The sequence below is a fragment of the Pinus tabuliformis genome, chromosome 7 (genome assembly GCF_031772625.1).
Source record: "Pinus tabuliformis cultivar Carrire ecotype Pingquan chromosome 7, CPIR1, whole genome shotgun sequence".
NCBI classification, from domain to species: Eukaryota; Viridiplantae; Streptophyta; class Pinopsida; order Pinales; family Pinaceae; genus Pinus; species Pinus tabuliformis.
Window position 1 is genome coordinate 1,780,372,887 of NC_142293.1, and position 15,323 is coordinate 1,780,388,209.

General features: G+C 38.4%; 1 protein-coding gene across 4 annotated transcripts in view; it reads right to left on the bottom strand.

Moving 5' to 3' along the window:
* The window catches only part of LOC149255479 (RNA polymerase II C-terminal domain phosphatase-like 1), a 128,374-nt gene that overhangs the window by 19,685 nt on the left and 93,366 nt on the right, over positions 1–15,323 (bottom strand). For all 4 annotated transcript variants that reach the window (XM_089460491.1, XM_089460489.1, XM_089460492.1 and 1 more), the window contains 4 exons: positions 3,967–4,211; positions 3,704–3,781; positions 3,371–3,436; positions 2,948–3,021 (listed from right to left, as the gene is read on the bottom strand). In XM_089460491.1, the coding sequence (XP_089316617.1) occupies positions 2,948–3,021; positions 3,371–3,436; positions 3,704–3,781; positions 3,967–4,211 (463 nt within the window). The remainder of the gene's footprint in view (positions 1–2,947; positions 3,022–3,370; positions 3,437–3,703; positions 3,782–3,966; positions 4,212–15,323) is intronic.

Here is a 15,323-nt window from a genome sequence, read left to right on the forward strand (position 1 = left end):
TGCTGCTCAAAAATACAAATATCCAAAAAAACACCCTGAACTGAGCTTACAGACTACATACAGCCTACTGGAAAAAACCAGAAACAGTAGAATACTGTTGTATAGCCTATCCATACAACGGTATAGAACTATTTCATACACCTGTACAGACCTGTTCGGTATCTGTACAAAACACTGACTGCAGCCCCGATTCACCTCCGTCTAAATACCTGCTCCCTCCCTCCATCAATCATTAAGCTGCCCAACTTACAAGGAAACATAAGCATAAAATTTAATTTCACACACACATAGGTAATTACTCCTACGAATAAGCTTTTCATTCCCTCAAAAAACTTACAAAGAAACCTCCACATGCTGCTCAAAAACACAAATATCCCAAAAAAACACACTGAACTGAACTTACAGACTACTTACAGCCTACTGGAAAAAAACCAGAAACAATAGAAAACTGTTGTACAGCCTATTCCATACAACAGTATAGAACTATTTCATACACCTGTACAGACCTGCTCGGTACCTGTACAAAACACTGACTGCTGCCCAGATTCACCTCCGTCTAAATACCTGCTCCCTCCCTCTATCGATCATTCAGCTGCCCAACTGCTCATCTGTGTTGAAAGCCTCTACCTTGCCTCGGATCAAGCAAACCAAGATGGTGGATAATGAGGTAAGCCATGAGCTCACCAAGATTAAGGGAAAATGTTAGAATGTGTTCTAATCTTGTCCTGTGATCATATTTGACTGGTGACACGTTCTTTCAGGGAATGATGGAATGCACTGACAACCTGTGCCATTCTTATCCACCTCCTCCCTTGTCTTTTGATGAGCTGATGGCTTACATCATTATCCACCAACTTGGTTTGCTTGATCTCATTCTTGATCTTGCTTTGTGATCAATGACTCAGGTTTATCCAAAGCACTATGAATATGGATCTTAGAGGCTCATTTCAAAGGGAGATTTTGTGTTTTTGATCCTATATGAACTACACACTTGTGAGGTCTTGAAGGCTATTGTCATGAGGGTTTGCCATTAACGGAAGGGTTGTTTTGGTGTGGATGTTTTCAAATTTCCTTACACAAGGGTTGTAACTTTTACCACCATAAATCTCTTCTTGTTTCTCTAATGTTTTAGTCTACATTTTCTTATGATGCTTATTGAATCTTTTAATGTTTCTTGCTTATTCAATATTTGCATATTCTTCTCCGTTCTTTACAACAGCGAGCAAACTAGACATGTTCAGTGCTTTCAATACGGTAGATCACTCAATCTAATTGTAATGGAAAAATTTTATTGACTGTTGGGTTCTAGACTAGGTAAGGGAATGTATCTCCTCCCCTTGGATATCCCATCTGGTCAATGGCAGATAATCAGATTTCCTTCAAGCCTCCCTAGGATTAAGGCAAGAGTGACACTGTCCCCCCTTCCTTTACTGGGGGAACCATTACACAAAGCTATAATTTTGAAAAGATGAAAGGGGGATCTCACAGGGGCTGCAAGACTCCAAACCAATCTGCAATACCCAATTTGTTGATGACACCCGCCTGATACAACAAGCCTAGAGCATAATAGCTAAGAGATCCAAATAAGTTCCTGACCTATATATTAAAGCCTCAGGGGGTGATCTGAATTTCTGGAAATGTTCCATCTCATCAATCAATAATGATGAGCTTTTAAGAAATGTCTGCCACTCTCAATTTACCTTTCAAAATGTAGGTAGGGATATCTACAATACTTCAGCATCCCAATAGCTCAAGGCCAACTACATGTAACAGACTGGCTCCATGGGTAACTACATGAAAGAAATGGAGCGGAAGACTGAAGTATGGACGATTCAATGGCTAAACCCCCAAACCAGACAAATCTTGATCAACTTTACTCTATCAGTTCTCCACCAAACAATGCATTGTGGCATTATAGGAAAAATAATGACATGACCTATGGAAACTAAAGAAAGAGAAGACATAAGAAAGGAATCCTAATGGAAGAACAAGGCCTGAGGAGACAGAAAAGGAAGGACAAACAAAATAGGGCAATGGAAATTCTTTTGCCTGCTTTGTAGGCTTTTTGCACACGAAAGGAAGGAGAGGTTGTGCAGAAGGGTTTGATGCTAGGAAAGAATCAAAAGAAGGAATGTAGCGGAGGCAAGCTGGGAGACAGGGATGTCAATACTAAATAGATATTAGAAAACGACTGAATAGTAACAGAAACCTGCAGAAAGAAGATGAAGGCTCTAATGTCACTTGGCACTATTGAAGAATTTTAGCATAACGTGTAACAATGTAAAAAATGTTCAGGATTAATACACGCACATCCTGTCTGTTGAGCTATGGTCTAGTAGCGTGTCAAATGAATTGTTTTGCAAATAATCCAAGTTCAAATCCCAAGACAAGCTCTGGTAGAAGGAAAGAAAGAGAGTAAGAAGAAAAGTGGCAATAAGAAAAGATAATCAGATATCAGATAATAATGAGGAAAATATCCAACAAAGAAAGCCGCATAAATATAATGAGAGTATAATATGACATGTGATAATTAATTAGTAACATTATATGTGATACAAACTTATAAAGATACCTTTAAAAACTTGAAGGGCTACGTCTGAGATTGTTACAGCATAGTATTAATATCATTAATATCTTCCTAGTTGCAATCCATGTAATTTTGTCACTCCAGCTCTTCTTCGAAAGCAGAAAGATAGTTTGGCTCAAATCCAGGAATACCGTAGAAAAAACTATAAAAAATAATGCAATATAAATTTAATCTACATATAGAGACAGCAGCTGCTAACTTTCTGGGGAGGCAAGAACTTGCCAGATATGAAGCAAATATAATTTCCAGTAATTTAACGTGGTTATAAACATATGCACCCATCCAGCAAACATTTTAGAAGCATCTCCTTCAATTAAACTGATATATATAGAGGAAATTTTATATATTCTTAATAATTACCTTGGAGAGCTCAAACGCTTTTGTGTCCGTTGACTGACTGTGGACTTAAAATTACGAAGAGCCTCCTCTGTAGCCTGCAATTCCAGGGATGTTAATCTATATACCCTCCAGCTAGAGTATCGAACAAGAAAGAGAAGGCATAAAATTAAGCTAGTGATGATAAAACTATCAAAGAGCATGCACATAATGTTTGTCAGGCAGATCTCAGACATATAAGTTAGCTGCAAGAGCAATGACATTCATACAGAAAATCAATTGAAATTCACTTTATATTTACAAAATCCTTGAGCGCAACCAGCACTCTATGCAAGCAATTCAAAAATTCCTCAACCTTAAAAATCAATGTAAATTTGCTTTATTTCTTATTAGAGTTATCTAGAGACTCGTCTTATGATGTAGTCATCAACAGGGACAAATGAAAACCTGTAGCTTCGCTGCCTCCCAAGTTGGACCACTACCTTTTCCCAAGATTTGTCCAGCTACTTCAACCTAGTACAATAACCACCCATTCAGCCAAACTCACTGCTCAATTTCATAATGCATACAACACTAAAGAAAAAAATTCCGATTTCAGCTGTATGAATAACCTAACAAACCTACTTTAGACTCAATAACCATGCTATAGAAAGTATGTAAAAGAATTTACCAGACAAATAAAACTGATATATTAAGTCAGACATTACAGCACTTTCTTGAATTCATCTCCACCACAATAAAAACAACAGATCCAAAATTTTCAATGGACTAAGAACTTACTTGTGCCCAGCATTCCCTCCTGTTCATATTGCCAACAGCTGGTTCTTGGAAAAGAAGACTAAGACCTTCCACAGTGCACTGCAAACAGGACGTCACACATTCTTGAGATATGAAGAACATTTTTTTGAAGTCATAAGCAGTAACATCATTAAAAGTAGATTTCTGATGAATCACTAACAAATGACCATGAGGAACTAGAAACAAGGAATCGATTGACCCCTATGCTGTCTAGTGGGCAAAGCACTTTGGAGAATGAGGTATACCATTTCTTTGAGGGTTTCAATAGCATTATATGACTTTTTAGAGTCTTCAGGCAACCTCTGTTCACCATTTTTTGACTGCCCTGAAGTACTTGCAATGGGCATGTCCTCTTCCTTAGGTGCACCAACAAAACCTATAGAGCTCGAAGTTTCTCTTAAACCATCATCATCACCCCATGCATGAAAACTTGAATCTGTGTTCACGCGCCCAAGTGCTGCTCCTGATCCAGGTTGTGACATATATTGACCTACATAAAAATGGAAGTTGGAGCATGTTATGTAAATGACACTTTCATAAACTGGTACAAAAAAAAGTGAATAGGTGAATTGAATAAACAATTGAACACTACTGCCCATTTTCTGATGAGAGAATATATAGTTACACATTCCACTAGACTAGGGACTTGGTTAGGCCAAACAGGGCTAAGTTCTTAGAAGCCAATTGCTTCCCAGGGTTAAGACCAAAAACAGTTTTCATAACTACAAAAAGGTTAATTATGTAACTCTGAAGTATATGAAATATAATTGGACAGATCATATATCCCATCACTGTCAGAATATGGGTTGTATGCCCAAGGGTTTAGCAATGATTACGTTCATATCAAATTCAAATTCTAATAGCGTTCAGATGATGTTCACCATTATGGTCGACTATTGTTAATTTTAGTTAACAATGGTATGTTCTATGCTTAGCACAATTACTTCAATGCAACGTTGCACGAAGCGGGGATGCAGAACGTCATTTCCCAAAAATCTAGGAAGTGAAGCATCTCAGAAGCATCTACTATATATATATATATATATTTGCATTTATATTAAAAAAACATCCAAAATACCAAATTAGTTGTAGAAGACAAGAAAACATGCATATTTTTACATAAATCAAGATAGATATGGCATCCATTGTACATCAATGATTAATTATTCCAGCATCAACCATCTACAATCTAGATTCCTCTTCTCTTGTCTAGCCTTTGCCAACAACTGTTTCTGGGATTATATATTGATTGGTTCAAGCTTCTACATTCCGGTTGTCCCTCATCTCCTGGAAATAACTGCTATGTATATTTGATGGGTCTGGATCAATGTTACACAAAGCGGGGACACGGAAGCGTCATTTTCCAAAAATCTAGGAAGCAAAGCGTCTCGAAAGCGTCTTTATATTTTTTTGCATTTATATTCAAAACAAACATCCCAAATACCAAATTAGTTGTAGAGGATATGAAAACATGCATATTTTTACATAAATCAAGATAGATATGGCATCCATTGTACATCAATGATTAATTATTCCAGTATCAACCATCTACAATCTAGATTTCTCCTCTTGTCTAGCCCTTGCCTCTACTTCAATTCTATAGTGATTTTAGTCAACATTGCCTAATTTTGATCAAACAGCTTAATCCAACCCTTATAATATGGTAGAGAAAGCTTAACATGCCTGATCAATGATTTTGACTTGAGTGAAAGGTACATAATTTGCTAAGGCCATGACAAAGGAGTTCAACAATCAATAACAACAACACTGGGGTACATATAGGGCTTGGTGCTCTTGATTAAATGCCAATCACATGCCCTCGTACATGATATAATCCAATGAAACGCCAATCCCATTGATCCTGAAAACTATTAAGTCTTGTTGAATTTTGAATGGGATATGAAATTCTATTTTCTCCATATGAAGTCTAATGAGGTTCGAACCACTCTCAAACATCCTGAGTCATTTCATGGTAAAGTTAAAAATTTAAGTAAAAGTCCTTTTATTTTAAGAATTTAACATTACCATTAGGAGCATCTAGGAAGCGTCTAGGGAGCATCAAGGGGCACCTTGGGAGTATTCGGGAAGTGTAGTTCCTCACATAACAGTTCAAAATTTCAAACAAACAAACAAAAAGCCCCACGGAACCGTCAACCTTCTCTCGGATCCGCTCGCGATCCATGGTGGATACACGCCTGAACCTCCACAGATCCGCACCCAATCCTTTCCGGATCGGGCAGTAGAAACCGCAGATCGGGCCCCCACGGATGAAATTTTCCAGGAATCGCCAAAAAAAGGTGGAACCATGGATCTGAATTTCCGATCCATGGTTCCGCCGAAGGATCAGTGGCGGATCCATACGGGACGCAAATCTGCCTTCGGATCCTTTTGGGGGGGGGGGGGGTTCCTGCAACACTGCTTCAATATACTTTAAGCAGCCCAATGACAATTTCCAAATTAATTTCCAATAGCAATCACATTAACCATAAATCACATTGACAGTAACTGTAGATAGAACATAAAATAAAATGCAGAAGACAAACCAAGACAAGAGGACACCAGATTTGGTGGATGCTAGGAAAAAACCCCAATGTGGGGAAAACCCTTTGATCAATTCTTATTATTATCATATCAAATGTTCAGCACAGAGAGAGTACAAAAGTCAAAATTGACTTGCCAAATCAAAGACAAAACAACCCTGTAAAATGTGCAACACTGCTTCTCAGTTAACAGCAGTCAAATCAACCCTAACCAGGAAGCCAACAATGGTCAACGCAATAGTCAAACACTCCACTTGGAGCTCGGTCAAATTTAGTCTTCCTTGTTGGTCAAAGTCAACCCAAAAGAATCGTTCAAAGTCCAATTAAATTTGGTCAAAGGATAGAGAAAGTCTGTTGTAATTTTCTACAGTCAAAGTTGCAGTCAACACTGGTCAAAGTGCCAAGTAATGCTACTTAGAGAAACCGAAATAATCCTCCAAAAATCGCAATCAAAACTAGTCAAAGAGTCCCTGGTCAACGCTAGTCAAACTTGGTCAACTCCTGAAATTTCCGTCCCTGCAATTATGTCCAGAAATTCAACCTCCTTGTGCCACACGTGTGAGAGAGAGGGAATGCCCAATAGCTATACGAACCAATCAAAGGACAGAGACGAATGTGTGAGTGATGATGATGCCAAATGAGGTGAGAGGTCACTTGTATTTATACAAGTCGATGAGGGTGAAGTGACACGTCCATTGGGCTTCATGAGCCTTCATGATGATGTGGCCGACCTGAACAATTTGCACATGTGTGGGCATAGATTCAAAAACTCACTTCTGCTTGACCAAATTAGATGATCTTTATATCAATTTTGGTCCTCTCGGAAAGAGGAATTTAATGCAATCATCACTCCATCAAATGAGTTGTCCCAAGGTGGAATTTGGCCCTAGTTGCCAATTTATTGACTATATACATTTTAGGTTCAGATGATGTTGACCATTAGGTTTGACTATGTACATTAATATAAATTAAGTATAAATTAACATAATATAAAATAATTTATTTGCCCACGGGGCAAAGAGCAGTTGGTGATAGGGTGTTATGTTAAACTATGTCATGGTGAAAAGGTCTCCAATTCGAAACCCTGTTGGCACAAATATAACCATGAGTACAGGTTGGCATGGCCCAAACTAGGTGTAATCCATGGGTGATTTTGACAGCTTAGATGCCCCTAGGTCACAGTTTCTCAAGCCACAGGTTAGGCTTGTTAGTTTGCAAACAAAATAACAAACCAAAAATTAATATATTTTAAATATAAAATAAAGTAAAATAACAATAGCCCTAAAAGATCAATACGTGTTGAACAAATCAATGCATAACAAGAGTATGGTAGAATAAATATCTATTCACATTTTCATGAATATATGAAAAGATATATATAAACCTGATTTTAAAAATCTATATAAGTAGAGATTAAAAAAATTAATGAAAATATTTGGTTATTATAAATTTTAAGTTTAGCAAAAAGAATAACATAAATTAAAAAATGAAGTGAAGCAGAGATTTATAGAATAAGATATATATCTATATATGTGTGTGTGTGTGTGTGTGTGTGTGTGAATGAATAAAATGGTTTTTCACGATGAGGGCCCCTTGCTTAAATACAGTCTTGGGTGCCTTTACATGAGGGGGCGTGATCTTTTGATCGTGCCCCTTCTTCCTAAATTAAACATTAATACACATTTAATTTTATACATAACATTGCTTTCCTCTCGAGAAAAATGCTTTGTCCTCAAAGCATAGGTAACGAAGGGTGTTGTTGACGAAAATCTTCTTTCTCCCAAGAGGCTTCTTCTTCTAGTAAGTTCTTCCACTTAATAAGATACTCTTTAATGACTAGTGATCGCAATTTTTTTTCCCTGGTGGTGATGATTCCTTCTGGTTCTAAAGTTATCTTTGCCTTCATCGTCTAATGTTGGAAGTGTCATATGTGTTGTTTGGCATTTGCCACTGCCTTTTTAAGGCAAGATACATGGAAAACGTTGTGAACACGGTTTTTATCAGGAAGGTTGAAGTTGTACGCTGCTTGGTTGATCTTTATGTTAATCTGATACAATCCGTAGAACTTTGGTGCCAATCTGTTTTTTCCTTTCTACTTTAGGGATAATTGCTTGTAAGGTTGAAGCTTAACAAATACCCATTCTCCAACCTCAAATTCTCTTTTTGTTCTATGTTGGTCGGCTTGTTGTTTCATACAATTTCTTGCAACATTTAGATTTTCCTTTAGTGCTTGAAAGACTTTTTGAGTTTCTTCTAATTGATCTTTTACTGTTGGGAACTTTGTTTCGATAATGGCGAATTCCTTCCACTTAGGAGGCTCATAACCGTAAAGAGCTTGAAATGGGGTCATTTTTGTTGAAGTGTAATAAGTAGAGTTGTACCACCATTCAACGAGATGTAACAATTGAACCCACTTATTTTGTTTGTCTATTGCATAACAACGAAGGTAAGCTTCTAAACATTTATTGACAATTTATGTTTGACCATTTGTTTGAGGATGATAAGCTAAACTCATGTTAAGGTATGTTCTGATTTGTTTGAAAAATTCCCTGAAAAAAAATCCTTTTAAACTTAGCATCTCTATCGCTAACAATGACTTTTGGGAATCCATGTAACTTGTAGACATTTTTGCAAAATATCTCAACGATTTGTTTTGCGGAGTGTTATTTCTTTATTTCCATGAAGTGAGCATATTTGGTGAGCCTATCGACTACTACGAGAATTTTATCTTTCTCAGCCCTTCAATAAAGTCCATTGATATTTCTTCCCACTTTTGGTTTGGAATATTTCGGGGATGGATCAATCTTGGATTCATAATGTTCTCATTTTTATTTCTTTGCAATTAATCACACTCTGCTTCATATTGTTGAATATCATTATTCACCCCCTTAGAAAAAACGGCAGGCTAGCATTATAATAGGTTTTAAAGAAACCCACATATCATGTTGCTAGCGAACCATGGGCGTCCTTGAAAATTTTAGACTTAAATTTTGAATTTAGGATTTGTTACCCACAACCTGTGCATGACCCCTATAGGAAAAAATTCTCCTAGATTTGTCTTCAATCAGCAACCTCTTGCAGCCACCAAATAGCTCAATGTGCTATTATTCTCCGCCACCTAATCCATCTATTGTGTACCCTTGCTCATTTGTAATGATCATACGTTTGAAGGTGGGCCTTCCAACCCCGAAGATATGCCTTTTCATTATGTAATTGGGTATTTATGCTTGCTTTTCTTATACACATCTAGACATGGATTATTGGGGGGATTCAGCGAAAAGAATTGGCTTGATTTGTACTTTAGTTCCCTTACCTCAACTTGGGGGTTAATCTTGTATCCTAGTCCTGTGGGATCTACTCTATTGGCTACTAGCTTTAGGAGCGGCACTACATGGGAAACCTTGATTTTGGTTATGTGGTCTTGTTTCCCGATACCATATATCTCACTCTCATCTACTCATTACAAGCCCTTTTTCACATTTTCCCCATTTGGGTCCACATTTGTCCATTGGGTTCACAAGGTGCTAGCTTCCCCCTCCCCTTGTCCACACTTTGGCTTGGGCCTAGAACGATGCACTAGAGTTGATGTGGCTAAAAAGAAGGATAGAAGCATAATTTGGCCACTTACAACAAGAAATGTACCACAACATGCAAAAGGTGGCTAAGATATAAAAATATAGCACGTGGGCAAAAGCTGAACATGAGCTCTACCCCCTTGTCACTATCGCCATTAGCATAGTTCCTAGGGCTACTGAGTGCCCCTTGCATCATTAAAGAACCCATGGTTGTCCCAACCCCTGGTGGGTGATGAACTACCTGACCTTAAGGGGGTAATCATTTTTACCCACTTTGTTCCATCATTATTTCACATGACACCTACCATCTAATGGATGTACCATGGACCTGCCACTCCCTTAGAGGTTGAAACCACCTAATAGGGTCCTTCATTAACCCCTTTTGCCAAAGAAGGAAACATTTGGGCATGTCTAAAGCCCCCATTTGGAAGGGCATGCCACTATGAAGTGCGCACTTCTACCTTGATTAGCAAGCTTATATACTCAATTATGCTAATGAATTATTGTACTGGAAGGTGAGGAGATGCATTAAATCTTATACAAGATTGCATGTGGGTCTTCATCTTGGGCTTGGTCTCCCTATATGGGATCCAAGCCCTCCAGAGGGTCATTCAAGTTTCAGAAATGTTTCTTCAATCACCATGGTATTTTGATATAGTTTATATTCTTCAACATCTTTCGCCACCTCCTGGAATGTCAAGGAGCAAAGGTAGATCACTAAAACTCAAATCAGCTAAATTCTGCATTTTAAACAATGCTCTTTATTGGAAAGATCCGAGAGGGGTTCTTCTTAATTGTTTGGTTGAAGATGAAGCTCAGCAGGTGATGCATGATTTTCATAAAGGTGATTGTGGCGGTCATTTGTTTTGGAAAACAACAACGAACAAACTGTTGCGAGCAGGATATTATTAGCCAACTTTATTTTCAAATTTGTATAAGATAGTGATGAGTTTCCATGAATGGCACTTGTAGGGTGAGCATTGAGAGCCATGGGCCTCTAGCATTGCAGAGCATTTATTGCCATGCCATGGACTTATTCAGCACCACCACATTGCTTGTTCATGCCCCAAACATACAGAGATGATGATGCACTTGGACCATGTTGCCCAGCCGGCCACACTTTGCACTCGACACTTGGCAGTTGATCCAGGGCCCAGAGGAGGTTTTGTCTCATCTTGAGAGACATGGATGGGCATGTGTCATCTTCTAGCCTTCATTGATGGAGCATCGACATGATCTTGGGCCATTTGGAGACCCATGAGACCATTGCTTGTGCCCCACACCCACTTGGGTGCACCACATGATGTTTTGCTTGGAAATCAAGGGGCCACCCCCTTTGATCATCATCTATGGAGCCCCCCTCTTTATTGTGGCACTTTGAGGACTCATTCAAGCCTTTCAACGGCCCTCTTGCCCATTATTTTATCATTTCGACTAGCTTTGGATAGTTTATTTTTCATTCATGAGCTATTTGGTGGGCTTGTCACCAAAAGACATGTTATTTGTACATTAAAATATTATTAGGGGCTAGATTAAGCTAATTCGAACTTGAGAAACCTCTTATAAATAAAAGAGTCCTCATTTTGTTTTCCATGATCACTTGGATTTGCATCTCTCTACTTAAGAAACTCAGACCTGCACTTCTGGACAAATTTTGAATGTTTGGATGCACTTTAACATTTGGAAATTTTGCTATCTTTTCTTGGAGCTTCTTTTTGCAATATTGATGGATGGATATATTCTCATTGTCTTGTAAGTACTCTTTGATGCTATATTTTACCTTGTTAAATGTCTAATGTATGGAATGTTATTTCATGATCTTTAATGTGCCCTAATTAAATGCAAATTTATGAGAACATTAAAATTATTGGAAGGATTGCATGCATTACTCATAGACAATGATGAAAGAATGTTCCTAGAGGTCAATCTTGTATATTGCATCCTTGAAACTCCATCAAATATTGTCAACGAAGTATAAAATTCTCTTGTAGTTGTGAAGTTACCTCCTCTAGGGTTAGCAAAGCTGCACTAGATCTCCTGGAAGAGTGATATAATCAAATCAAAGTAATTATTGACTCCATTATTCCCAATAGCCTAGCATTGGTCTAGAATCATCGGTGATCATCTTCTTATTGACAAATCAATCTTTCTTCACCTCATTTTCTCTCTTTTCTTCGTCCCTTCAAGGCAACGGGAGGCCTTCTAGGGCTTGGTGTGAAATCCTCTAGAAGAGTGCATTTTGAAATTCATCCAGACAGGATTGTTCTTTAGTTTCTCCTCTAGGCATCCTCCAGTTTTGAGCAAATTCCGAAGGTGTAATTTCATTTTATTTGATGCCCTATCTATCACACCAAGTGGGAACTCTTGAAGTTGCCCTTCACCTTAGGGGTTTCTCGAAGGTTTGTACTTTAGTAGCATATCATTCGAGAGCTTTTCTCTTGACTATCTTGAGCTTGGATGAACTCTTATCTTGTCAAATATTTCAACGCTACGTCTCGTATACTATTTCTCTCAAGGGGCTTTTCGTGGAATGCCATCCTAGCTTCTCCGAAAGTTCGGACCTCAACTGAACTTTTCCATTGAATGAGCCTTCCTTGTCTCACTTTGAACTTTAGTGAAGACATATTAATCACAAGTGAAGGATATTGGGACTCCTCTCGTCGATGAAAATCCAAGAGAAGGGGGCATAAGTTGTGGTGATAATGGGTCTTTGTCCCAAATTGTTGTTGTGCCCTCTATCTCTAGCCTATATACTAGGCCTGCTAGTTTGTGCAACAACATTTTTGGCATCATTGTCGGGGAAACAAGACATGTGTCTCATTCTAATACGACACTATCGATATATCCTTTTGGCGACTCCATTGAAGAACAAAGCCCCAGTTCTTTATTGAACCTCAAAGTCGATGCTTGTAGGGTGAAGCAAGCATTAGTTAAGGCAATTCTCATTCACCTTGGCGACTCTCATGTCATATATATATAAGAACCAATGGCTATCAATAAACTTCTTGAGTGGTTCCCTGCTTTGGATATCACGTGGATCCCAGGATACCCAAATGGCTTGGATAGAAGGCTTATACCAACTATGTCATGTTTTCATGGTGACACATACTCGGCAAATGATCGCATAGCAAAGTTCATCAAGTATGCCTCTGAGATGAATGTGACTCATTTGGATACCCTCATCAAGTTATTTATCAACTCTATTGGATATGAACATAGGGAATGGATTGATTCATGTGAACCTAAATGCATTTCTTCTTTTTCAACCTTAGTTGTATATTTCCTCATATATGAAGGCCCAAGTTCTCAATCTGTTGATGAAGCAATTCAAGAATTGGATGGGGTATTTGAGGAAGCATGCAGTAAACGTGAAGAAGGTCAAGAGGAGGAAAGGGATCCCATTCCTGAAAGCATTCATGAAGACCTCAAGGATTACGCTGAAGAATAAGACCATGAACTTGAAAGCATCTCCTCCGAGGATGAAGATGAGGACCTTGATCCTGAAAGCCTCCAAATGTTGCAAGAAAGAATGGATGAATATGATAAGTCTCGCATAGATTTGGCGTGAAAGTATAAACACAAAGATCTCCTCTTTCATTTTTGTGAGCAAGGAGGAAGGCTCTATGATATGCGACGTGAATATAAGAAGAACCCTACAGATGCTCTCCTCCTAGAATTTTATTACCAAAATTATGTAGTCAACACTTTGGGTAATATTCTTCAAGAAAAGGAGAAAGGGGAAGAGTTCTCCCTGCCTCACATTGAAGGGGATGATTTTAAGGAAAATCGTGATGACCAAGAAAATGAGGAAACTATGGATGGCCTTGGGAATCTAGATGATGAGCAGGAAGGAGGGTCCTCCCTAGGTCCACATGATGAAAAAAGTGATGAAGATAATAATATAATTTCAAGAACATGTGTGATAGGGAGGATGAGCCTATGGAAGGTGAAGTTGAGGCTAAACCCACCTTTTCTGAGGATATTATTTCTGATAATGCACTCTTTGAAGACCTTCGAGAAGGTGATCCCATTAATCCCTTGAACATTGACATTGGGAATTACTTGTGTGTTGAAGAGGGGAAATGGGAAATCAAGGGTCCTCAATTTGACAATGACCCTATTTATGATATTGTCTGGTTTTCCCTTCACTCGGGGCATTACTTATAATGATGTATCTATTGGCTTTGATAGGGAGGATCATCATTTCCCCTACATGAAGGAGGGTGGTTGGAAGCAATTGATTGCCATTTTAATAAAGGCCCTATTTATGATAATGATGATGACACCAATAGGGGCCTTGCTTCTCCCTGCTTTCTTCATGATCCTAGGAGTGTATTTGAGTCATCCATGAGCCATTATCTCTTCCCTTTTCACTCAACCATTGATGATAATGAGTCTTCTTCCCCTTTTGAGGATGGTCTTGAGGGAAAGCCATTCATTAGATAAATCCCTTCTTCCCATTCATGCTTTGAAGGTAATGAGCACGCAGTGGTTTCACCTTTTCAATGTAATCATCATATTGAGCAACCCACTTGTTGTGTCTCATTATCTCATCAATCCCCCTTTCCTTCCCATCATGACCTTTAGGTAACCATGAAGCATGACATTGTCAGGAACGATCGTGATAAGTTCTTGAGCTTGGTCATCCAATCTTCCATTCTCTACTTACCAGAAAGGCTCTAAATCTCCAAATTGGTATCCTTCCCCTCATCTAGGACTCCCTTCTACAACATATGGATATTATATTTTCCTACCGCCCACTTGCATCATCTTCCATATGATTGCTTCTATGTTGGCTTTTAGATTTATTCCATGAATAATAATATGGACAAGTATTCTCATATTGATCTAAGATTCTAATGATATGTTGGTTGCAATGGATTTATGATTACACTTAGCACTTGCTCGATGTAATATGCATGTTAGGGTAGGATTCATTGCATATTGATTTTGTATCAGAATTTAACATCATATTCTGTTATCATGCTAGATTAGGTGCATTTAGATTACATTTGCATTCTAAAATAGATTTTATTCCCTGTTGATTTTATGGACTAACAAAAGCATGGTTGATCAAAGGACACCATCAAAACATGCTACATTGTTTGTTTTCTCTGTGATGTGCTGGTAACAGGCCTACGATCCCAAGAGATTGTCCCAGTTGGAGCCAAATGTTACCCACCACCAGTGGATGACCCCTATAAAAGATTTTTTCTCCTAGATTTGACTTCAACCGACAAACAACAGCCCCTTGCGGCACCAGATAGCTCGATGCTGCATTATTCTCCGCCACCTGAGCCAGCTATTGTGTACCCTCGTTCATTTGCCATGATCATATGTTTGAAGGTGGGCCTTCCAACCCCAAAGGTATGACTTTTCATTATGTAATTGGGTATTTATGCCTGCTTTTCTTGGGCACATCTAGACATGGATTAGTGGGGAGAATGCGCTTAATCAATACTCTTGTTCCCTTACCTCAACTTGGTG